This window comes from Empidonax traillii, unplaced genomic scaffold, assembly GCF_003031625.1.
Source record: "Empidonax traillii isolate 1590-97213 ecotype Southwest subspecies unplaced genomic scaffold, ASM303162v1 scaffold715:size483424, whole genome shotgun sequence".
Lineage (NCBI taxonomy): Eukaryota > Metazoa > Chordata > Aves > Passeriformes > Tyrannidae > Empidonax > Empidonax traillii.
The window spans coordinates 119,884-145,505 of NW_020955908.1; the positions used below are offsets into that span (position 1 = coordinate 119,884).

Below are 25,622 nucleotides of genomic sequence, written 5' to 3' on the forward strand. Positions count from 1 at the left end.
GAATTAAGAAACTGTATTTAAGCCTAAATGCCTTGATTTTCCATTAAGTAACAGAAGTAAAGCACTAATCACTGCACAAAACTAAAATTCTAAAAAAAAAAAAAATTCAGACATAAAATCTAGAAGCCTGTGGATTTTTAAACTGCCTTAGGTTGGTAAGAACTGCCCTATCCCCAAACTCTCTTTACAGTAGTGGAACCCTAATTCATGACTAGACTGATAATGTAGATGTTATAATGATTTTAAAAACAAACAAACAAATAAACAGATTAAAACAAAACAAAAAAAAAAACAAACCAGGCCACAAGACAAAACTAAAAAATACTTTAAAAACCCAACCATCATCACCCAGATGCAAGGCTCACATCACATACCTTGTGGGTCATAAAAAATTCAAGAAGATCTTCTAAGGAGTTAACAACCATCTCACGTAATTGTAACGACATCAGAGCTGCCACTGAGCCAAAGTAGCTTTCAACTCGCTGAGAGGAATCTGAGTCCCTTTCAGGAGCAAAATGAAGCCATTTATTTTTCTGATCAATGAAAACAGATGCACAGGTTGGGATCCACCTGCAACGAAATAATACGGAGACGAAGTTTTTAGAAGCTCATTAGTCTTACTTTGCTCCTTGCAATGAAATGTAAGCTCAGAAATCACCCAAAGAATAAGATTCAAAGGGCTAGAAGAGAACTGTTAACCAGATATGAAACAAAACTGTACCTACCAGGACTTAGAGGAAACCTGAGTTTTAAAGCTAAGGATTGTTGTTATAATGGGCCATACTATTAGTTTAAATTATTAGCAAGAAGCAAAATACTACTGACAATATTCAATTATTAGCATTAAATGGGAAATGAGTTTGGAAGAGATCTCAAGTGGCAGAATACAGGTACCTTCTCTCGTGTGTCTCATATAAACTCTTTAACTGATCGATTTCCATAGTTAAAAAATAAAGGTTTTCTGTCACCATTTTTACAGATCTAGGCTCCCTCCTCTCAAGGTTAGAAACCTTCTGATTTTCAGTCTACATTTACTCGTACTTTATTACCATTTGCTCTTGTACGAGCACTCCTGCAGTTCCAATGGCTCTGTCAGCATCCCGATGTTTATTCCTCTCTGCTATTTACCCCTTTGTTTTGGCAGCCTTGTGGTTGGGACTAGTGTCATCTCAGTCTAAGATCTGTTTTTAAAGGGGACCTTCACATAAATCAGATCCTAAAATACTCTATTTACTGCTACTACAGTTGGCACTGACTTGTTCTGAAGGGCGTCTCGAGCTTCCACACAGTGTCTTCGAACGATCTCCTCAAATTCATCAGGCAGCAGTGGCAGGTGCCCACAGAGCATCTCTGCAGTGCGAACAAACCTCAGATGGCTGTACCTGTGGAAGTAAAACAAAGAGTAGATTTAAAAAAAAAAACAAACACCCATGAATAGTCAGGAAGGTCTCATATGTACTTATAAATATTAAAAATATGATTTCATTGCTAAGCTTTCCAACAAGGGCATTTCTCATTGGGTTTTGGTTATCAACAAACATGAACCGCTTAATAAATTTAATTTGGACTTGTTGTTTTAAAACTAAATCCTCTTATCCTTTTCCTAGTTTTATGAGTGTATCCAGTCATTAAAGAACACACAGAATGACACCTACTGCTTCTATTCCACATCAATGAGTGCCTATCCTGACTCCTCTGTAGGGCACATATCACAGTCTGTAACACACAAGACCTTCAATTCCTGAAAATGTTTCTTACATGCTAATCCAGCTCTCAGGATTACACTACCATTTAACTTCATAAGATAACAGATCTCAATTTTCTAATGTCCCCAGAGCAAATTCCAGGTACAGTCATTTGAAAGATACTCAGTGTTAGGAGTTAATTTTGTTAAGTTTAGCAATAAGGATGAGAATTCCAAATCACCATTTATTTGAGCGTTGATTCTTAATTTAGGGATTACAGTTTATAACAAATGGGATGATCTTTTCACAGCACAAATACATCCATTCTTCACTGTGGACATGTAAAATGTGTTCATGCTTGCATTCAGAGATTGCAGGAAACAATCATTTGACACTGGAATTCTTACAGGCTCAGAAAAAAGAATTACTTAGAAAACAGACATATTTTGCCACTTTCTTCATAGTGGCTCCCCCAAGATCTCTAAGCATACGTAGAGAAGTCAGCAGATGCACTCTCTAATCAAGCCATTAAATAAACACATCCTCAGTTTCATTAAGATCCTGTGAACAAGCATCTTACTCAGAAAGCCAGAGCTCTTGCAAAGTGAGCATCAACGAATTCACCACGAACAGATTCCTTTCATTCCACATTTTCGTTTCTCCATAGGAGCTGTGCCACGGCACTGGTGCACACACAACCCTCCGGGGAAAAGGGCGTGGGGTACTTCGAATAGACAGCCTCTCTCTCTCAGCTGGATCCATCAGGACGTAATCAACTACAACAAATCATTTGTATCATGGTGAGACTGCATGGATGGCTCAAAACCTGCATTCGACAGCACTATCTCTTATCAGTGCAGGAAGCTGTAGAATTCTGCACTCTTAAAACTAACATGGTCATATCCTTACTTGTATGTTTTTAGGATAAAATACAGCATAAAAATCAAACTAAAAATTTGACTATAAAATTGTTTCAGGAAAAGAAAACGAGAGAAGCTGGAATGTTATGTAGAATGATCAGAGGTTATTTTTTTGCAAACATCTGTTGTAGTTCTTCTGACCCCAAAGGAATTCTCCATGGAGGCTAAAATCAGAATGAAGGTTTGCTTTGAAAGTGCAATAAATGTCTACACACTTGGAACAGCTCAGAGATTTTGAGTCTTACCAATGGCTTTCATGAGGCCGATGTAATAGTCAGTCTTAATCTCTTCTTTTAACCTTGCAAGAAATTTCTCCAGGCTTGGGTTAGTAAGCATGCGAGTTGGAACGTGGCTTAAAATTTCATTCATCACTTCCTCATCCTGAGGTGCCACCATGTCCTCCTGCACTCCATTGTATATGTAGTAACAGTACCGCTAACAAATGGTTAAAACATTATGCTTATTGTAGGAATTTTCTGACTGATAAGGAATTACTACAAAGTATTTTTAGCTTTTCTATCACTTGAACCTTTTCTGTAATTGAAAGGTGGTTGAATGTCATGGATTTTGGCTATCTGATTCTTGGTTCTTTTTAAAGCACTGCCAATGCCTGACACCTTTACAACACATTCACTTGTTTTGATGTAAATATATACACCACTAGAACTGAGTGCAACGTATTAAATTACTAAAGAGAAACTACTAGCAAATGAGGTGACGGGTTAAGAATTTGGGAAGTACTTCAATTTGTGAATTAAACAATTTATAACAAAAATCAGAGTAGCTAGAAACAAATGAGAAAGGAGTTGACAATATTTAACAGCAGTTTGCACTACTGAATACTTACATTTTCTAAACCTCATGTACTGCCTTCTTTTCTCAACTAATTTTAGTAAATAGTTTACAGATATACTGAGGATGATTATTGCTGCTACTTTTATCTTAAAAAGAAATTATAAAAATACCTCTATATCACTGCTTGAAGGTGGCTTTTCTCGCTTACTTATCTCCTTCTCATGCAAATCCATGACAGCAAATTGTTCTTCTGGGGTCAGTGGCTGGTTGTCTGTGTAATTTAGGACATGCAGGTCTGCCACATGAGGAGGTGCACTCAGTGAAATGGGATTCAAAGTGCTTAACAAAGTGCTTTTGAAAAAAAAAAAAAAAGAATACAACCTTAGTGAATAAAGAAGCAGTAACGGATGGACAAACAACAAGCCTTAAATAAACCACCTGCCCTACACTGAGGACAAGGATGACCCATGGAATTATTTCAATTACTCAATTAAAAAAAACCTCATTTAAATTGTCTAATACAGTATACTACTTTAACATAAAGAATACAATCATGTAAACCTTACAACTGCCCAGCATCCCTCAGGCAACATTTTATAAGCAATTCTATCAGAGCCAAACCTCCTAACCCAGTTATTTAGGTTGCCCAAGACTTTCATGCGATTATCTTATCAAAATCTTACGACACAGGAGTCAGTCTTGATGCACACGTATTTTTTGTGGAGACTTAAAACTTCATGCTTGGATGCTTAACACAGCATCCAAGTAAAAAGGAACATTAAATCACAACTCAGACTAGACTGGTTGTAATAATCTGTCTCTTTATAGCGTTACATGACATTACCTATCAGAACTCCATCGTCTTTGTGTACGTTTGAGCTTTTTCTTTGGAGCTTTAAATACCAGTTAAGGAAAATCACATGCATATGTATCTTTCAAATAAGGTATTATTTCAGACTGGTGAAAAACAGAGCTAAGGTAATTAATCAGATAATGAAATAAAAGAGAACTACGATGTCACAAAGAAGTATTTAGGTTTGACTTAGCCTTTAGCAAGACATTAAAATCATGTGTTGAATAATCTTGCTGATTCTGGGACTATAAAATAGGTTCAGGAAAGCATTCAGTTTATGCTTAAGACTTCAGAGCTTACTTATCTCCCTGCACAAATGTTATTTTCTGCACTGGGACTTTCTGTTTTGAATATAAAAGCACTTCTATAAGATGCACAGTTCCACCAAATACACTGCACATGAAAAAAATTTCAAACTAAGTAATGGAGTTAATTTGACATCTTCAGCTCGTAATATACTTAAAGCCTAAACACCTTACTCTTGTAAGCTGTTGGTAAACTTAAGTGGCAAAAGTACTGTGACTTAACCTTATTTGCTTTATATCACATGTTGTGCTGAATCAACAGCATAAAATATTTCATAACGTATATGCACAGTTTGCTAACAAATACATAAATTACACGGTTCAGATGAAAACAGTGTATTAAGTAATATTTCTTGGATTTGATTCTCAAGTGTAATTTTAATGCCTGTCCTCCACCTTGTTTGGTAGGCAAACTCATCAATAGGAGCATATGAGGGATGCACACTGAATTTGTTTCTATTTTCCTGTTGGTACTGACATCTACTTCTAGCAATAATAAAAGCTAATCTGCTGTTTGTTCATTTACTGCTTTGCAAACAATTCCCTCCAAGTTATTACATATGAATATCTGGAGGGATGAACCTAACTAGTTAATGAGAAACTGGCCTTTCATTTATTAAAGTTATGCATACACCGGGAAGTTTGTCTACACTGACCCTGAAGTGATATAAGCCTTTATTAGGGACAAGTGATTTTTCCAGGGATGATGCTTTAGCAGACAAAGAATGAGAGATAAAAATGTACAACAAGCAAGGCTAAACCTCTGAACACACTGAAATATGGATACGTGGTGAGGGTGTCCTCTGCTCTCCTGAAGCCTGTGATAACTCTGTCATTGAAGAGGACTTCACTTTGCACACATCTTTCATTTTCAAATCCCGGGCAGTGAGGGTGTAGTTGTTGGCTATGGAGTCACTCGGGCTCCGGTAGTAATTCTGTTCCTTGAATGGAGCTGCCAAAGTCAACGAGGATTGTTGCATCAGAGGGGGATAGGCGTTCTTCTGAAGGAGAAGCTGAAATTGGAGGAAGGGGGAAAGCAAAAGTTTTACACAGCACAGTAATTGTAAAAGCCTTCTTAGAGCTAGAACAGTATTAAGCACCAAACAGTATAAAAAGCAAATACATAGGTCTGACAAAGGCGTCTGACCATTGATCTGTTTTTCGATCACCGTGTTCCTCACATGTATAAGGATAATTTTACACAGCAGTAGGAGTACTCCTGCATTTTTTTTGCATAATCAAGGTATTTTTTATAAATAAGAGAAGACATTAGTATATTATCTGGTACTTTCTACTCCCCCACATCTCCATCTTGCTGCTTTTCTATCTTCTCCTTACACTTGCTTAAAATTAGAAAATTCCTGTTCCTCCAGCTTTGTTAGTGACCTGCCTACTTTTAACACAACCCTTGTAATAACTGAACAATAGTGCAAGTTAACAAATTCAGCTTTCATTTTTCTCTCACATCAGTACAGGATTTCTTCTGTCTGTTCATTCCATGTTTTCTCAGGTGATTAGGTTGGATATTAGGAAGAAATTTTTTACAGAGAGAGTGATCAGACATTGAAATGGGCTGCCCAGGGAGGTGGTGGATTCACTGTCCCTGGAGGTTTTTAAGATGATACTGAATGTGTCACTTAGTGCCATGGTCTGGTAACCACAGCAGTGTTGGATCAAGGGTTGGACTTGATCTCGGAGGTCTTTTCCAACCCTGCTGATTCTACGATTCTGTGATCTACTGACTGGCTTGTCCTAATGTCTAAACTCTAATGAGACAGCTCAGAGGCACAAGAGCCAAGAGGTGTATTTCAGGATATCCTCAGAGAGAAAAAGTACAGAAGATAGAATCCTGAATGTTCTTGGAACCATGGAATCATTAAGGCTGGAAGAGATCTCCACGGTCATCAAGTCCAACATTGCCTGAGTACCACCATGCCCACTAAACCACATGGCAAAGAATGGGAATCTGCTACACATGGAATGTAATGTAAACACTGACACAAAGGGAGGGAGTACGTACCTCCTGCAAGTCTGCAGGTGCAGCTGAAGCAGAAGCAGAAGCAGAGGTAGAGGAAGGTAAGTCCGGGAACTGCTTTGCATGACTCATGTTGTACTCAGAATTGTTTTGCGACTAGACAGAAATGAAAAACAGCTTCAAAGATATTTATGAAATGTTTCAAAAAAGATTAATGATAGAAAAACAGCTGCTTTCAGTTTCTATTGTAAATTACATATTGCAAACTTTTAAAATTTAAAGCAACAGACACTCTGTGGAGTAGGTTTCTCAGCAAAACATGTTCTTTGCAGCCATTTGATAAAACTTCTAACCACCATCAAATAGGCCAAAGCCTCACCCATACTCTACTCTGAATTTCCTAAAACATATTTGTTTAGGAGATTCATGAGGAACAAATTCCTGACAACTACCAGAACAAGGAGGTGAGAAGTATGTGGTATCTGAACATATGTGGTATCACCCTGAAAGAGGAAATCATTACCCAATACAATTATGCTTGAATAACATCATCATTTTTACATAACTGTAACATATTTTTATTGCTTTCTGATATATCACTGAAAAACTAGGCTGCTGGAACCTAATTTTCCAGCAGACAAAATTGTGACCTCCTCAAAATCAAATTAGAGCCCATTTAGAAATTAAATTCGAGAAAGGACTGATTTGATTTACCTCCTTGGTTTTCCCCAGCATGCCTGCACACACACACACACACACACACACACACACACAGAGAAATGAAGACATTACCACTGCCAGACATATTTCATTAAAGAGAGCATGAATTGCTCTTGATTAATGACCAAAGGATTGGGCCTTAGGGTGCCTTAAAAATGAATAAACTATGAAGTTTATGAGGAGAGTCATTCATTCTTAAAGGTACAAGAGTTATTAAAAAAGCCATTGTTCATTCTAAAGCAACTCTTGACTTAGATGCCAATTAACCTTTCAAACAGCTAAATATCTGAGAAAAGGAATCCTTAATAAGTAAATTATAAAGGATTAGATCTAAAGAATATTCAGCAAGTGCCTTCTAATTAGAGTACTTCCAATGTCAAACCACTAACCACCAGTAATGACCAATTTCATCTGAAGTTCTGAAAAAGTTACTGATCTTTCACAGTCACTGCAGAGAGAACTTACCCTCAGGAGCCTCAGGTTCTGTGTTGGCTTTATTTTGCTTTGGTCTTCTGTTTGCTTAGAGTTTTTCCGTCCTCCCCCTCACTATAAACGCCCTTGTTGTTACATGCTCTGGAAAAGAATTGACAGACTCATTTCAGGCAGTGCATAAGGTGTCAATCAGCTTCTATCCCAATTGCCAGGAAGAAGAATCCGAGCTCTTCCCTGCCTTGTTTGCAACAGTAAACCTTCCCTCCCTCCAAACCTCCATGCTCTCCTTTTCTCTCCATTCTTCTCAAGCTCACTTTTCACCTTAATCTTTCCAGCTCTCCCCAGATGTCTTTCAAGCTGGATTTTCCCCCCACCCTGCTCTTTCCACTTTCTCCAAAATCAGCTTCCTTCCTGCTCTTTTAATATCCCAGGGACTCTGGGCCCCCAGCTGTGGTTTATAGCAGACACAGCCACACATTAATTGCCATGAGAAATAAGCACATATCAAAAAGAATGGGAAAAGAGAAGGAGAGAGATGCCTAGCATGCCTTACACATCCGCAGGATGCATGAGGGAGCAGGGTAAGAGCAGGTACTACCTGCAAGGTGTCCTTGTTCCCAGTTCCTCTGCCTGTCCCAGCTGACACTCTGCCTCTCACTCCTCGGCTTTGTTGCCCCAGTTACAGCATAGCTGGTGCTCGGAGACAGGAATTCCCTCCTCCCTCTCCTTCCCCAGCAGAGAGAAAACAGCCCCTTTCAGCACAGTGTTGTGCCAAGCTGTGGTCAGGGAGATTCAGTTGTGGAACCAGTGAGGAACTGTACAGGCTCCTTTTACCTCTGAAAGCTACGAACAATTTAGTCCTAAAACACCTGAGATATTCTGACTTTTGCATGAAAATACTGCACAGAGCAAGGAAGCTCCTGAAGCAATAAAGGCCACATAAATCCAAATTTTCTTAGAAAGAATTAGAAAAAAAAAAATTTAAAGATTCAAAATCTTGAACCCAAACATCTCCACCACTTTTCCACCATTCAGAATCAAATTCCCTGAAGATGTAAAGGCAGCAGGTGGGATACTCCCAATTCCGCTGTCTGTTTGTATGCATTTGCTTCCCACTCACAGTCACCACCACGTCCTGAAAGAGTCCTCCATCAGATTTCTCCACAAATGGGAATTATTACCACCCAACATGAAATCTAGCACAGTCTCTTTACACCGACTCTTAAGAGAGGTCTTGTCCATATTCTGACAACAAAACCAACACTTCCATTTTAAACTCTTTCCCACCATCTTTGGACGCTACTTTTTCCCCCCAACTTCCTGCAAGCTGTGAGGATGGCTGATATCCCCGAGTTAACAATCAACAGTTTTCCTTATATTTTGATGTAATACCGACTACAAATGGCATATTGTTCCTGCCTGGCCAGACGTGAAAGCTCCTACCAAAAACGAGGCTCCTCTTTAAACACAGGCCAGCAGTGTGGGGGTACAGAAACAGCACTGCTGATGCTCGTAATTGCTTGCCTACTGCGTGCCTAACTCTCCCAATATTTCAGTGCTGGTTTGCAACATGAATATTTTCCTGCTAATTGGAGCTGACACTGGCATGAAGACAAGCTCAATTAAGCAGCAGTTAGAGTAACTACTGTTCCTCTGTGCGCATCAACTCAGCTACTCGTATATGCACGCCCTTTGAAGTTAAATAAATTACGTGTGCTGCTTGAGAAATGTTAAAACCAGTTATTTCATATAGAGAGAGATTATATATGAGTTTTTAACAGAAGACATAATTACGAGTAGCAGGAAAATAATTTACTAAGATGTGCAAGACTATCTTCCAAACCGCAGCTATGGCATGTTTGAAAACAGCCAGAAATTTAAAATCTTCAATATGCTTTCAACTCAGTGGAGCCATTAAACTTTCATAGTGCCATTTTCACTGGATTATATCACACTATAATTCTGCCAATTACTATGCTCACTTTTAGAAAAAGTATACAAAATCAACAAATTCAAATTTATTACTATATACACTAGTGTACTAGGAATATCAATACATGATGTATTTGTATAATAATATGTGAGATAAACAATTTAATAGTGCAAGCAAAATAAAATTGCCCTCACCATCCTCTTCTTGCAGGTATCTTGTGCTGAACCCGTGGTTCAAATTTGTGCTAATATACAAATCTTACTTCCACTGTTACACAAATCCTTGTACCTGCAGAAATCATTGAAATCAGCATCTCAAAAACACAGAGCTCTGACAGTCTGATAGGTTAAAGCCCCCAGACTTCATAAAATGTTCCAAATTAAACATGCTATCTATTTTGTTGCCTTTAAAAAAATAATTATGAAACCATTAACATTCATTTCTCAATACTCTTAGGTGGCAGCAATCAAAAAGAATTATTAAAGCAGTCATGAGAAACATGAATGTTTTACTTGTTGTAATTTACAGCTTGAAAAAATTCCATGTAGCAAAAGCTGGGAATTCCCTGAAGCCTCGTGCTTGCACGTTAACACCACCCTGATAGTTCTGGAAAACAGCCAGGACGAACCATCACACAACACACCTCACCGAGCATCACTGCTGAGCTGAACAGTCCCATCCAAAATGCTGAGGCACTGGAGGATGCATTGTTTTTGCTGAAAACCCAGGTGAGTTTTTAAAGCAATTACTCCTTACGTGGTGCACCTCCCCAAACAGGTTTGCCACGTGGCCACCAAAACACGCGTGGAGGCCTCGGGACAGGGTGGAAACGTGTGGGAACAAGTAACCAGGATGGGAGAAGGTGGTTGTGCCAGGCGATGTGTTTCACAGCTGCCTGTTCTGGGCGTGACCGAACAGCCACAATGCGCTCCAAGGTGCCTTGTTTGCCTCCCACTGGGGTATCAGCAGCCCCCCAGCCTGGGGACGGTGGGATTAGAGACACATACAGAGCGATGCCTGGATTACAGACACAAACTGAGCGATTCCCGCACTCGGAGCCGCACACCCTGTTCCCCCGGGGCTGAACGTGCCTCTGCACGCCCACACAGCGGCACGGATACCGCACATACCCTCATTTCCCACCCTCAATCCCAAAAAACCCGAGGCTGCACGTCCTAAAACAACACAATCCCCTTGGACACGGCCGAGGGTGCCCGGAGCTGAGCGGCTGAGGTAGGGCCGGGGTGAAGGGCAGACAGAGCCACGGGCAAGGGCACCCCAGGGGCACCGCTGGCAGCCCCCGCTGCCCAGCGGGGCTCAGCCCCGTCCGCCCCTCGCTCAGCCCTGCCCGGCCCCCGCGGGGAGGAGACAGCGGCGGGAGGGCGGCGGCGCTTCGCTGGGCCCCGGCAGGCCCGGCAGCGAGCGGGGCCGCGGTCCGGGGGGCAGAGCCGCAGGTGAGAGGGACGGGCCGGCCCCGGGCAGCGGGGCAGCCCCGCTCCGCCCGCCCGGCCGCCGGCGCTGCCCCTACGGCCCGGCCGCCGCGGGAGGGCCGACGGTCCCGGTGCTGCGGGAGCCCCCTCACCTCCGCGGGGGACCCGCCGGGCGCTGGCGGCGCGGCTGCAGCGCTGATGAACGGGGGTGATTAATGAACGCGTGCTGAGCTGGGCTCCCGGTGCAGGCCGCGGGCCGTGCGGGGGTAACGCCCGGGGCTCGGGCGCGCCCCGCGGGCGGCTCCTGCCCGGCGCTGCCGGCGGCCGGGGCTCAGCCGCGGGGCGTGAAAACAACCCCTAAAACCACGGCAGGACCCGTGGGCACAGGGCCCATGGGCACAGGGCCCGGCCGTGACACCGGCGCGGTGGCTGCGAGGGTTTGCAAACAGGAAAACGCGTCTTTTAAACCTCCCCCTGCAACAACAGATGGAACGGTCGCGGGGGAAGGGGGATCGCTCAGCTGAGGTTTCCTTTAAACTGTCGGGTTTTGCAGAGCTCTGAAGCTGTACAGGGCACGTTTTCAATTCTGAGCACAAGAAAATCAGTCGCTTTAGTGTGTTACCGGCTTCCAGCAGCAGTAGCAACAAATTGTCCATGCAGATTGTTACTGCAATTGCTGCTACACCTCACAGTTAAACACGGGGTTAATGGTATAAAGGAAGAAGGTGAGAGGTACCTGTATCTTGATACTCGGCTTCTGGAGTTCCAGAAGAGCTTGCAGGGACAAGCCCTCTACGTTAGATGTGCTTGTGTAAAAGCAGTGTGTCACACTGTTATGGATCACATCAAGGTCTCCAATCTACGCTCTCTATTCAAAAGAAACATTTGATTTTCAAAAAAACCTGTGTATGAATCTGTTACTAACTGTACCTTAATTTTAAGGAAAATTGGATGGCTGGGTGAGAACTGGTAGTCCAGAGGAAGAGATCGTGGCTGAGGATTGTAACATATCTAGAGAAATGCAGGAACTGCAGAAGCAATGGCACTCCGTGGTGCAGATCATCCACAGCAACGCAAATGTGGGTCTGGAATATAATATTCTATATTTATGAAGTTACTCCTTTAATAACTGTTGGGATGTCATACCCTGATTTATTTAAATGCACTCCCTATTTTAAAGTAAGAACTGTGAGGCCTGTGAAAAGGCCTGTCCTCCCACGCCTTCAGCAATCAGGAAAAAGGGAAACCTGCTCTGTTTTTTGGTATTTTACTGGCATAGCTATTGGAGATGGTAGAGTGACATTTGAGTGAAGTGGTTGTGCTGCTATAAAAAGAACTGAAACTACAATATGTGTTTCCTTAAGGTATGGAAACCTACTTCAGTTAAATTCCAATATATAGATATGACTGCTTCCGTGAAAAGGATTTTTTTTAACCAGTAATATTATAATTAAATTTTTTAAAACTCTGTGATACAGACATGCCTGCACTGTATGAGCTGGTTGCAGATATTACTAAGTCATGGCTAAAAGAAAAATCATTATTTTTAGATGTTACAGGGTTTTTTTTCCTAACAGAGACAGTTTTCTAGATCAAAATAATTGTTGCAGAGACCTCACTGAAATCTGCAGCTAAACTGTGATTTGGTTTTTCACTTGTTTTCAGATTGCTTGGGGGGGGTTGTGTTTTGTTTTTTTGGTTTTTGTTTTGTTGGTTGGTTTGGGGGGGGTGGTGTTTGTTTGTTTGGGGGTTTTTGTTTTTTGTTTGGTTTGGTTTTTTGGTGTGTTTTTTTTTTTAATTTATGTAAGAATAGAACTGGGAAGTCCAAGAGAAACAATGTCTGTTGTTGCTAGAGTTATTATTATGCATATATTATTTATATGCTATGAAGTTATCTAAATTTGCAGCAAGTTCCCATACTTTTAAAACAGACAACAGCTGCCCTCTGTTCAAGCTGCAGACTTACAAAAGGATGCTCTCTGTGGTTCACTACATCAGCAGGGATCTGTGAAAGTTACCTATGGCGAGAGATGAAATCTAAAATGTTAAATGTTTTTCTTTCCTCCACAGGTTGTTGCCTTTATGAATTCTCGTATTGGCCAATATTTAGATGACCATCCTTTTGTTGCGTTGTCACTCCTGATGTTTATTGCAGTGTCTGCTATCCCCGTGTCATTTTTCCTGATTTTTGTTGTTACAACAGCTGTGATGGCCTGTATTGGTGTGATAGTCATGGAAGGTACTGTCTGCATGTATGTACTTACCTATTCCCTTTTAAGGCATGTTATCTTTTCCTTCTTTTCTTCTTCCTTCTGGAATTCTGAGTCTGAGCAACTGAGGATTTCTATGTGTAGTCCTCAGGTCTCAGCAGTAGTAAAACTATTAATGTAAGAGTAGTAATCTGATTAACTGTAGTCTATACAGGGGAAATCCTATTTTCCTTTATAATCTCAGCCACCACGATACATCTAAACCAATTATCTTAACCATGGATGATTGAGGAAGATTGTTTTCCCAAATGGTTTGAAATTATGGTTGTGGTAGAACGTCAGCTCTCTTCTAATTCACTTGTACATAAACTTGTTTAAGTAACAAACTGCTTTTGTTTTATTAGGTGTTGTGATAGCCATAGGTGGCATAGCGCTCCTGTGTGTGCTGTGTGGCCTGGGGGCACTTTCCCTGGGAGTTTCTGGAGTGCTGAGTGTTTCTTACATTGCACTTTCAACTCTGGTCAACTACTGGTATTCTTCCAGGTGAGTGTGGATGTCTTGATCCATGCTTGGATTTCAGACTCTGCAGCTGTACTATTGCATGCATTTATTCTGAGGGAGTTGCTTAGTTTAACAACATCTCTTGAATGCTTTGAATCTCAGGCTACCCTTGTGGCTTAACGTGCAGTAGACAGATATCCAATCATCAAGATATATTTCAGTAAGAATTAATATGTGTTCTTCTTCCTTTATGAAAAGGAGGAAATGTAAATGGTCTTTAAATGTGCACGTGCTAACACAACACATTCAATAAAATACAGCTTTGTCTCACTAGAGTGTGTTGCTTTAAATCTCATTAAAACAGCCAAATTGAATTTTGTGTAGAGGATGAACTTTTTGCAGTTCTTCCTGCACGATAACCCAGCTTTCTCTGCTTACCTTGCATTTGTAGAGTAACAGACCAAAATTAGTTGTAGATTTAGGATAGGCAGGGTGGTAATTGAAAGGCATGATCAAAGTAGAAATAAGAGGATACTGCACACAGACAGTCATGTTTCCCAGGACTTTGTTCTCAGAATTCCATTGCAGCCAGCGTGGCCTCAGCCACACTTCTGTGAGCACCTGGCTGGGAGCAGGGGACACCAGCAGGTTGTGCTGGAGTGCCACCTCTGGCACCTGGAGATACCTTCCAGGGAAGGAATCACAATAATCACTTAAGCATAGGGAAGAGCAAGAAATAGAGTTACAAGTGCTCTCTCTTAGACTTTCTCAGTTTGCTCCTTCAGCACAAAACTGCCTGTGGAGCTGGTGATAGCAGCAGGGTGACAAAACCGTCATGCAAGGCCCAGGGGGCTCACATCTGTTCCAGGGCTCTGTACCACCCCTCCAGGGCATTGCTGCCAGGTCCATAACACTGCCCCCCAGTTCCAGAAGATTTCTATTTTTCATAGTATATCAAGTGCACAACCCATCATATTGACTTACAGCTCTGATGTTAAAACAGAAAATACCTGCTATTTTTACATTCCTGTGCCTTTTGAGAGAAGCTTGAGCAGCAGATGTTCCAGGAGTCTCAGACAACTTTACATGTTGCTTTTCTCAGCTTTCTTGAGCAAAAAGTTAAAATACAACAATTTCAAGGAAGAACAGACTGTAAAGCTATTCTTTTCCTATGTATACAGGGGTCAGCTAAGGAAGCAAGATGTTAATGGAAGTTTGCCCCAGAAGAAGTCAGGCTTGGATGTCTCTGCCAATAATGGAAAGAGTGAGTAAGTGGGTTTGTCCCCACTTCCTCCATAGGCACTTAACTGTCCAGCTCTGACCTTCATTATGTAACTGCTTACTCGTTGAGCATTCAGCCTTTGTGTGCTCCTTCTGGGAACTGACAAGAATCAATGTACATCTTACATCGTCACTGTAAAATGGATGCTAAGAATAACCATTAAGCAGCAGTGTATTGCAACAGTAAGTGTATGTAAATGATGGAATGCTCCACAGAGTTTGGTGAAGGGATGTGATAGTCACTGGTCCTGTTAAGTCAGTGGTAATTAGGGGAAAGAAGGAGTAGGGGTTTGATTTCTCGTTAGTTACTGGAGTTCTGGACATACTCTCTTGAAATTTGTGTGCAGGAGTTGGTCATTTTGAAACAGAAGTACCAAAGCTCAGAACAGCAGAGATGCATTTTGAATGTGGGGAAAAAAATACTTGCAAGCCTTAACAGCCTTTGTTAAAATAGTATGAGCATACCATGCTTTATATTTATTATACAGGGAAAATTGGGTTTTGTCATATATTAAGTCATGCTCTAAGCTTTTATCTACCTTTAGATGTTGCATTATTCCAAAGGGATATTTTCCTTGTTCTCATTGCCTCATTATAGCAATGGCATGCTTAAATAGTGTATTTTTTTCCTCTTTGTTTAGGTATTTAAACTGCCTGGTTTGCTTCTCAGTTGTAACTCCTTGTATGTTATTTAAACTTTTTCTGTTGTTTTTGCAAAAGCTATTATATTTTTAAGCATTATGAAACTAACTGTATTAGTTTAATAAAGTGCTGTTTGTTTAACCAGGTTGTCTTATTATCCTGTATATTCTACAATAAAAACTTTTCCACATCTAAGGTAGGCTACATTTCACCTTGATTGGAGTATTGTGGCTGGCCAGCCTTGCTGGGTCACCAACTGTAGATTACTCCCTCTCTCATTCTTGTAAAAAAAATGCAGAAGTCTAAGATCTAAATTAGTGTTTTACTTAGTTTTTCATGAACCAACATGCTATTTGGCTCCAACTTGGAGCAAATATTTTCAGCCATTAAGGTAAGCTGGCTGCACACTTCAGCAGTAAAATAATCTTTAGATTTCCAGGAGCCCTTTGTTTTAATGGCACATTAATTCAGCAAACAAATATTACAAAGCCATCTAGCCAGCCATCCCTTTATACCCTCATCTTCTGCTGAAGGGAACAGGCATTACTTAAGTTCAGCAGACAGCAAGTTAATTTATTCCTACTCAGAGTCTAACCCCACATGAACCATTTCCTTCTGAATTTTAAATTTATTTTTTATCATGTAATTCGTTGTGTCATCAGCACTTACTAGGAGCTAAACCTGTGAATTCTCAGTTACCAGCAGGTATAACATGGAGCAGTTTCACTCCTGCTGCCCTGACCTTTGCTTGTTTATCAGTCTGTCCTTTAAGGCTTCTTATTGGGCCCTTTTAAGAAGAGCTGCCTTCTGTGCTGTGCCTTCGCTGCATTAATATGGTTTTCCATGGGGATATGCTAAGGAAAAAACTAGGTCAGCACAGAGTAGGTGTTTTTACTGCAGACAGCAAGGCCATCCCTTAAATGAGGGCATAGGTTGTTTTTTTCTTTAAATTATTAAACACTGCAGTAGAGCTAAGAAGCCCTCAGCAGGAGAGGCTGAGGAGATGCTGCCAAGTCCCCTTTTTCTCAGTTGCTCTCTTAGCTTCCTGCAGAACTGCACCAGCCCAGCAAGGAACTGGCAGGAGACTTTCACATCCCAGTGGCACCATTCCCAACCAGGTCTCTAAGGATCCAGCTCCCTGCCCCTTACTTTGGGCATAAACATGCCTTAGTGGACAACTACTCTTGTAGCCCTAATCCCTACATCCTGGGGACCCCAAACACCTGAAGTCTAAGGGAATTGGGAGCTGCCAACTGTGATACAGTTCCTGAAGCAGCTGTTTGAGCTCAGGCTGCAGAGAGCCAGTGCTGCCTACACCTGTAACAGGTGACTAATTGCTCTGCCTCCTCTTGCTGTACACTGTCATTCCACTTTGCCCTCCCCTGTGTCAGGAGAGAGGGACAGTCCTTTGGACTTGCAATGGGAGCTTAAACTTTCCAGTTAACACACTTCAGCAGGGGACTGAGAAGCAGCAGCACACACAGAAGAGGGAAGGAAGGTGTGGCTGGGCTTTAAGGTAAGTTATTTACAAAGGAATAAAAGCCTGTGTTTTCCTTGATTTAAATAAATCACATGAGTCTTCATTCAAACTGCCCCTGCACTGTCCACAAGTAGAGCACAACTAAGCCAGCCTGGGAGAATTATATTTAAACCTCCACAAGACAGATCTCCTCTCATGTGCCACATCTGACAATCTTCCCCTAGGCAGACAGTATGAATCAGGGACAGAAGCCAGGCAAGAACAACCCTCCCTTTGACCTGGATGGCTGTCACCCTGTGCAACCTTTGTCTCGCTTGCCCAGGTAATAAAAATAGTACAAAATATAGAAGTCAAAGAACAAAAGTAAAGCTCTCACCTCCTCCCTTAGTGAGGAGACATGAGGTCTTTTAAATAGTGCAAGTCTCCAGATTCACATAAGCAAGCTATGTGAGAAATGTTTTAACACAGGGGAGTGTTAAAGTAGCATTTCTGTCCTGGAGTGTTTACACAACAGTCACTATAACATTGTTTAGTAAACTCCAGCCCTCCTAGCACAGACTCCATCCAGCAAAGAGAAACAAGGAAACCTCTGCCTGAGGACGTTCTCCCACACTTCAGAACAAGAAGGATGGAGAGAGGGGATATTAAGAATATTAGGTTTGCTTAGGTCAGAAGAGCTAAAAGCCCATACAGGTAAGTAGAACATGCTGTCAAGTACATAATCCCTCTTCATCAAGCACCACTTCATATTCCAGCCAAGTGCTAAGTCAACAGGACTTAAGTATAGTAGGAGGTTTGCTGGACAGTAGCCTAAGTAACCACTTCAACCCTAACCTCTATCTAACAGACAGTAAATGACTTGAAAATAAGTAGCTCCCAAATGAGATCCATGATTTCACTGTATTTATACTGACAGTATGATTTCCAGCTGCAGCACATAGCTCAGCATCCGGAAGAGCTACACAGACTGCAGGTACTGGCACAATGTGGATTTTTAAAAACCTATTTGAATGAAATCACACTTGTGAACAAAAACATTTGAGAAGCACTTCAAAAAGCAAACTGACTGCAGAGTCCAACAGGAATTTAACACAGCAATGAACAGTCCAAGAACAAAGACACTCAGGGAATTAAGTGTTATTGTCATTGCTAAAGCTAAATCTACAATAAGGAGATATTCAGGGGACCAGAAGTATTGAATTTTGTAAATACATGTAGGAGAGGGAATACATGACAGACATAATTGACAGAGTGACTACTCCAAGTTTATTTGGAAGTAATACACATTAATGTACCACATGTACCATGTGTGCTCTTCTCTTCAGGCATTTAAGAAGAGCCAAAAACAGCAGCATTGTGGCCACCAGAGAGAGAGTACCAACAGCAACCATTGCAAAACCAGCCCAGACCTCCTTCCTCAAAAGAGTGCTTCCTACAAAGCAAGGGGAGAGGTAGTTTGTGGAAACAGCTCTTCATTAGACCCACACAACACCCACCAGCACCACCACTGGCTCAGTACCTCGGGTTGTGGACCATCCTTCTGGCACAAAGCGGACAGGACCCTCCAGGCTCACCACTGCAGAGTTCACCTCTGGCCTCCCACTTTCTGCAACCAACAGAGCAGAGTTGAAGCCCACAGTGCAGTGGGCTGTCTTGGATCACTGCAACCTAAAAAGCTACTTCAGGCATTACCTCTCTTGCTTCTAGATAACCTCGGGCACCTTGCCATGCACAGTGGGGAGTCTGGGTGGAAACGGTCACAGAGCAGAGCACTGCAGTGGAAGTACACCTAGGACAGAGTGAGAAGTCCATTATTACTGTATTTTGAGACAGTAACTGCTCCTATTACTGCTCCCAAGTAGGACAATAATGTCACCTACCAGGCCAGAGAGGGCTTTGTCGCCAGAGACAAATGCAAAAGTCTTCACTTCCAGCCTTTGGCGATAGTTGGCATAGCTGACCCCATGCCCCACGGGATGGAACACAGTCCTGTAGCTGTCCAGGTCATACTCACACCTGCCAATAAGTAAGAAGCAAGTGAGAACAGCAGGGTAAAGAAAGTTTGGGTTGTTGAATTTGATTTTTTTTTTTTTAAGCAGCAAGACAGAGGTGCTACCATCATCTTCCCACAAATTCCAGCATTCCAGGGCAGTACTTGGAAGGCCACTTCAAGGCCTCCTCTGTTTCTCTGGCAGGGCACTCACCCATCAACAACAATATTCCACTGGGGAAGTGAGCTTGGATCTTGTGAAGCTGTTGCCCAACAGTCATCCAACACCAGGTGGACATTGGGATCATTGCGGTTCAGGACCTGAACTTCCAGGAAGATGGGCTGCCGTAGGTACCTCACTATGGGATACTGATCCTCACGGTATGGCTGCCTGTATGAGTCATCTGCAAGAACCAAAGCCCTGTTAGATAAGCCCCTGCAAAGAGGGTCCTGTAAACAGCTCTGGTCTCAAGCTCTTCAACAGCAGCTGGTTGAGCAGCCCCAGTCTGTCCCAGAGCCAAATTTGAGGCATCTGCTTCAAGTAGCGTGGCTGGGAGGAAAGGAAATATCAGAACACTGGAAACCCACATACCAGAACAATTCACTTGTACATCCTCCCCTCCACAAGCTCCACTTACTTCCCAGCCACTGAACCCAGAGTCAGCTTTACCTGGGTAGCTCAGGAGAACTAAGGAGAGGGGACCTCGGTTCACTGCAGAAGGCAGAGGAGGACGGTTGTCTACTTTTATAGTGAGGGAGGCATCACCACTGCTGAAGGAGCACAGGACTGTTAGCCTGTAACAAGGAAGGAGCAGGTAAGTCTTACATGAATATATGGGTAATACTTAGTCCTGGATATCCTGAAGAGGTTCCAGACACACCTGAGTTCACTGTCCCTTGAGATCCTGCCCAGTGGAACATCTGCTTGTAATGCCCTCACCTCATTCTCATAAACAATCTTCTCCCCATCAAACTGTGGATAAGGAGCAGCATTAGTGAGGGTATTCCAAGTGCATGCAGCCCACCCCCATCAATCCCAGCTACAGACTTACCCAGTACCTGGTCCCACACCCATTCAGCGGGACATGAAACCAAACCCTGTCATTCAAAGGCGACTTGAAGGCTGGCCGGCACGCAGGATCTCTGAGCCTGAGGGACTCCAAATCCAGCAGTGGTGTGGTACTGTCAGCAAGGATTTCGAAGTCCATGTGCCCATCCTGGGTGCACACAGCAGCTGTAACAGAGGTTCATGTCAGTTGTCTTGCCAGCCAGTGACAGCTCAGTCTGCCAAGAGCTGTTGGTGAGACAAACTGTTCCATCACAGGCAGGTGTAAGAACAAGGCTGCGCTGAAGAATCACCCCCCAGGCAGCACAGGGGCTGAGGCCACCGCAGAAGTCACTCACCCATCCGTGTGCGCTGGTCACAGGGGCACTCAGGGTGCATCACCATTGCCACGGTCTCCCCATGGAAGTGAAAAGCCAGTTTCAAAGAGGACAGGTAGGACTGAAGTCCTGAGCAGCTCTCCCCGTGTAGCTGAAGGACAAGAGTTACTGTCCTGGAGCAGAACTACACCTACATGTGTTAGAGCTGTTTAGCTCCCCCTGAGGCCATGATGCTTTTCACTCTCAGTTTATTTGCATGTCCCAGGTATGCAAAGTACCTACCCCCTCCAGGAGGAATATTTTCACCTCCTATTTTTGCCAAGAGACTTCATGAAACCCACTTTATCTTTGCGTGATGCCCATCTATTACAGAGTCAGTTAAATCACACCTTCCCTCAGGCAGTCACAGGGCATGTGACTGCCTTGACAGATGCTTAGCCGAAGTCAAAGCTACTGTGCTCTGGTTCTCAGAACACCAAGCTGGGATCACAGCAATACCTGTGACCCAAAGATCAGAACTCACCCTGGACTTCAGGACTGCCCTGCTAATATGCAGCCTGATCCCTCTTTGCATGTCCAGAGTGATTCCATTTTCCTGAAGCTGATCCATGGGGATGGTCTTATCTTCCACATCCACAGCCACAAGGGTCCCTGGGAAGGCTGGGATGACAACAGTCATGTGTGTGGCATTGCAGATTGCTGGACCTGCAACAACATCTTTCGTTAAATTTAACAGCAGTTTCCTTGGGGCAAAAGCAGGCCAGGTTCTGACTTTTTCCTGTGGGTTACCTGGTGCACAAAGCATTCTTGCCTCCACAGTCAGCCTGTGTTCAGGAGAGCCATCCACGAGCTTGAGTGCCACAGTGTAGAGCACCTTATCATTGTGCTGACAAAGAAGAAGATGGAGCTCTATTAGTGCTCAGCTTGCAGTCCATCACAAGACCAGCCCCACAGGGTTATGTACTGTATCAGACTGCTGCTGCTGCTGGTCATGTTTGCGACAACAGTTTCCTCCCATCTCAACCTTTCTAAAAAAAGCTGCTCATGAGACTGCCAGCCAGATGATGGCAGGACAGGCTATAGCTGTGCTGCTGTCTGAGGTGCCACACTGTGCTCCCCCATTCCATCGTTCTGGGCAGTTCAGTGACAGCTGTGCAGAGTCAAACAGCTTTACACACACCAGCTTGACATCAGCTCTGCCTGAAAATGCTTTCCACAGGTTTACAGGAAGAAGGTGCCCAGCAGCACTAACTCCTCAGTGCCAGTTCTCCCTTCACCTACCCTGTAGGACACAACTCCAGTGGCAGTAAAGGCCACCTGAAAGATCAAGTTGTGGCCATCAACTAGAAAGTTGTAGCCTTGCTGCACTGCTTGCCCAAGGCTTAGCTGATGTATTGTGGTTCCATCATCAACTGACAGAGTCCAGGACAACAGAGTTGCTGGAACCTGCAAAGCAAGAGGTCCTTGCTTAGGGAGGGAAGGCACAGAAGCAACAAGGCATTAGACTCTCCCCCACTGCAGTGCTGCCACCTCACAAGTTTTACATTCAAGCACCCTTTACTGACAGCATGGAATGAGACTTCCCAACAAGGTGTAATTACACCAGAGAGATAACTACTCCAGCTTGGAGACATCAGGCTCACTTTAGGTCAAAAACCCCAGACACTCCCCGCTGCTCCCTTTGCCAGCAGAAGGCACATACCATCCGCTCCTCACCAAAACTTGAGATGAGTCCTGGGAAAGTAACCTGAAACACAGCACCAGGGTTAGACCACAGAAACAAGCAGAAGGCTGCAGGGCTGTAACCATGAAGGAAAATCTCTGGCTTCCCAAAGCCAACAACCAACATCAGCATCCCAGTTCCCCCTGCAACAGGGCAGGAGCCAGACTGTGTACATCATTAATGACCTCTTGCAAACTGGCTCTCCAAAGAGCCAGCAGCCATGCCAACAGCAACATGCAGCCAAGAGACCTCCCCAGAGCCGACTGAAGCTTTCCCCAGCTTTCTGCAGATCCTAGACACACCATTCCAGGAGGCAGCTGTGCTGCCTTGTGAGCCTCAAAGCAGGATCTGCAGCATTCCCAGTTCCTCTACTTACTGCCATGAAGTCTTTTGTACAGTTTGTTGCACCAGCAAAGACAGGAGGAGTGACTTCATCTGCACCAACACTATCACAGTGAGTGCTGTAGGTTACATTCATCTCTTCTCCTGTTGTGTCATTCACCATCAGCTTCAACATTAACTTGTTCTGACCATGCTACAGACAAAATACAGTAGGAAAAAAAATACGTTGAACAGAAGATATCTGAGAAAACTGCAGGAGTCAGAAGAAAGCTTCAAGAACTATCAGGTTGCAGAGTCAGAGTCAGCTGTTCAAAAAACTAAGCTAATGAGTGCCAAAACCAGGAGTCTTCAGGTACTTCAAATGCCTAAAGGCAACAGATACCAGTAAAGCTTCTGGGTTTGACCTCCCACTTACTAATCTATCTCAACTGCTGTGATTAGCATGTGTTCTTAGCTGCTCTGTCAATATGCATACATTTAAATAGAGTGGTGCTCTAAAACACTTGAACCTGGTCCAGAACCCTACAAGCAAATCTGTGAAGTAGCTCAAGGCCTTTACAGGAGAACACAGCATTTATGGCAGGCTCTGAGGGGTTTAATCTACCACTGAGAAACAAGAATTCTGATAGTTTTTTTCCAGTTTCTGACATGAAGTGTCCTTCTGTGTTTCAGTTATCAGAAATATATGTACTTTCACTCTTGAAGAAAGTTAGAATTAGAAATCCTTTTAAACCCAGTCCTGTCTAGAAAAGAAAAAAAAAAAAAAAGAAATCCCATGCTCCATTACAGCAGCTTCCCAGAAGGAAGACCCCTTTACCTCCAGGCTGGTGCAGTTTTCAAACAGGACACTGAGCATCAGCCTCTCATAATCCGTAGTGTGGTCACAGGCCATGATTTCCTCACCACTCACATCTAGGGAGGACATGAAAGATGAGCCCTGCAGGCAGGCACCTGTAGCTTCCAGGCTACAGCAGGCAGTGCCAGGGCAGTAGCAATACATACCAACAACAAACACATGCCAGGAGTAGTTGCCAAGCTCTCTGGAAAACTCAATTTCCATCCTATCCCTGTGACAGGTCACATTCTCTGCAGAGAAAAGACCACCATGAACTCCACTACCACCCTGCAAGCCCCCAGACAGCCCTGCTTCAGAGCCCCCTTCCATTACAAGGCAGAGGGGAAGCAGCTCCAAGCAAGCCTAAAACCCACATCCACACCACTACCAGCCCAGAGGGGACACGTTACCCAAGAGATCCTGATCCCCCAGGCCATCAGCACAGGGGGCTAAGGGCAGCAAAAAGCCAAACAGGAGCAGCAACCTGCAAGGAAGAGAACCAGATGAGAGAGCAGCAGGGAAAGGAGCCAGCTTCCCATCCCTCTCCACACCCCACTCACCACATCCTTGGGGTGCTCCAGCACTGCTGCTCCACAAACAATCCCATCTCCTCACTAGAACCACAAGCTTGCCCCCTGGCTGCCCAGGGAGGGTTATATAGGACCCAGACCTGGCTCCACACAGGTGCCACCTTTCTGCTGCCCTGGGAACAGAACACTTGCACATGTTGCTCGTTGAGATGGGAAGGCTCACGGGAGACCTTAAGGTGATATTAAGTCTTTAGCATGGATTGTTGTTTCCCTCTATTTTGAAGGCATCTTTTTCTTGCTCTGATTGCATCACTCCCTTGTCAGATGGTGCATAGAAAAATGCCTATCTTTTCGGCAGTTATTTTTTAAAAAGGAGATTTCTGTGCCACTTTGGTGTCCCTGTCCCTCACACGCTGGCAGCAGGACAGCCCTTGACACACCAACAAGCTCAACATGGCTTTCCTTGGGACTGTTTGTAGCACTGGTGATCATACCATGGGGGAAAAACTTCCACAAAACCAAAGAGCCTGAATGCCAGGCCAGGGCTTCTGTTTTTGAGCACTCACAGCAGAACCACTTATTTCATATGTCACTATGATACAATAGATAATGTCACTTCTTCCAGCCCTACAGAAGCCCCTCAGTTTGCTCTTATGTGCCCAGTATGGCTGAGCATCGAGGTGTGGGGATGAGACAGATCTTTGGCAGAGTTGGCTTTGTTGCCTTTCAGTTTTGAGTATTTTTATCTATTGATTAAGGCCTTGCTCCTGAAATGATGTGTGAAGGCACTGCGAGGGATGCCCTTGGACCCACACCTGAGCAGTGGGCATGTTAGGATGGATCTCAGGCATCCCCAGTGTGGGTCACATTGAGCCTGGCTGTGGGAACTGGCTGCTCAAGAGGACATCCAGCAGCAGTGTCCTGGGGCACAGCAGTTCTACCACCCTAAGAAATGAAGAAATAAGCTTTTATTGTTGTTCAGATGTTGTCGTCATCTCTGAATTGTGTAGCCACGATTACTCAGTGTGACTAATTCCATTCTTCCCTAAACCCATTAGTTCCAAAGATCTCATTAGGCAAGCAGAGACTTCCTTGCCTCCTCTTGCATGGCCTTTACCATAGCACATTTGGTGCTTATAAAAGTTGCGATGAGGAAATGTTGTGCTGGATAAAACCTCATGCAAAACAGATGGCACGACGACATCGGTGTGCATGCCGGGCTCCAAGTTATCTGGAACAACATCACCAGTGATGCTGCAGCCTTTCAGTCTGAATAGTTTGGTTCATGGGTAATATTTTATTTGGGATAGTTCTCAAAATAATAGAGCAATAATCATATAGCTAATAAAATCCAATAACAAATCAGAGCTGCCAGTTAAATAATTCATTAGCTTACAGCAACAGAGCTTCTCTTGAGCCTGGTAAGACATTTCAATTGGAAGTGGTTTTGAAGTTCTTTTCAAACCCAAAAAGAAAAGCTTCATTCTAACTACCAAGGTAGTTTAAAAAGTTTACAATTTTGAGCTTTAGTCTCAAAAGGATAATCATCTCCATTCAGGCTGAGAATTTAGCTCATTTGATGTTGAACCATTTATTGCATTTCAAGTTGAGGTTTTTGGATTGGACAAAGATGAACAAGTACCAGGAGTTAAGAAAC

General features: G+C 43.3%; 3 protein-coding genes across 4 annotated transcripts in view; 1 reads left to right on the forward strand and 2 right to left on the reverse strand.

Moving 5' to 3' along the window:
* The window catches only part of DNAH3 (dynein axonemal heavy chain 3), a 49,028-nt gene extending 41,207 nt beyond the window's left edge, over positions 1-7,821 (reverse strand). For both annotated transcript variants that reach the window (XM_027900185.1, XM_027900184.1), the window contains exons 1-9: positions 7,719-7,821; positions 6,579-6,689; positions 5,346-5,571; positions 4,245-4,293; positions 3,571-3,751; positions 2,851-3,040; positions 2,266-2,461; positions 1,257-1,382; positions 375-570 (exon numbers count right to left, since the gene is read on the reverse strand). In XM_027900185.1, coding sequence (XP_027755986.1) covers positions 375-570; positions 1,257-1,382; positions 2,266-2,461; positions 2,851-3,040; positions 3,571-3,751; positions 4,245-4,293; positions 5,346-5,571; positions 6,579-6,665 — 1,251 coding nt within the window. In that variant the 5' untranslated portion in view covers positions 6,666-6,689; positions 7,719-7,821. The remainder of the gene's footprint in view (positions 1-374; positions 571-1,256; positions 1,383-2,265; positions 2,462-2,850; positions 3,041-3,570; positions 3,752-4,244; positions 4,294-5,345; positions 5,572-6,578; positions 6,690-7,718) is intronic.
* A 2,720-nt stretch (positions 7,822-10,541) lies between these two features.
* Positions 10,542-15,826, forward strand: TMEM159 (transmembrane protein 159). Its single transcript, XM_027900231.1, has 6 exons — positions 10,542-10,553; positions 10,961-11,072; positions 11,991-12,127; positions 13,119-13,287; positions 13,663-13,801; positions 14,941-15,826. The coding sequence occupies exons 1-6, from the start codon at positions 10,542-10,544 to the stop codon at positions 15,029-15,031; spliced, it is 660 nt and encodes a 219-aa protein (XP_027756032.1). The 3' UTR covers positions 15,032-15,826.
* A 2,580-nt stretch (positions 15,827-18,406) lies between these two features.
* Positions 18,407-25,179, reverse strand: ZP2 (zona pellucida glycoprotein 2). Its single transcript, XM_027900232.1, has 17 exons — positions 25,083-25,179; positions 23,603-23,686; positions 23,418-23,512; positions 22,635-22,793; positions 22,238-22,282; positions 21,817-21,981; positions 21,325-21,421; positions 21,059-21,240; positions 20,557-20,686; positions 20,205-20,386; positions 20,034-20,125; positions 19,823-19,947; positions 19,367-19,556; positions 19,043-19,178; positions 18,855-18,951; positions 18,682-18,768; positions 18,407-18,594 (listed from the first exon to the last, which is right to left on the reverse strand). The coding sequence occupies exons 1-17, from the start codon at positions 25,177-25,179 to the stop codon at positions 18,449-18,451; spliced, it is 2,109 nt and encodes a 702-aa protein (XP_027756033.1). The 3' UTR covers positions 18,407-18,448.
* Positions 25,180-25,622: the final 443 nt, after the last annotated feature.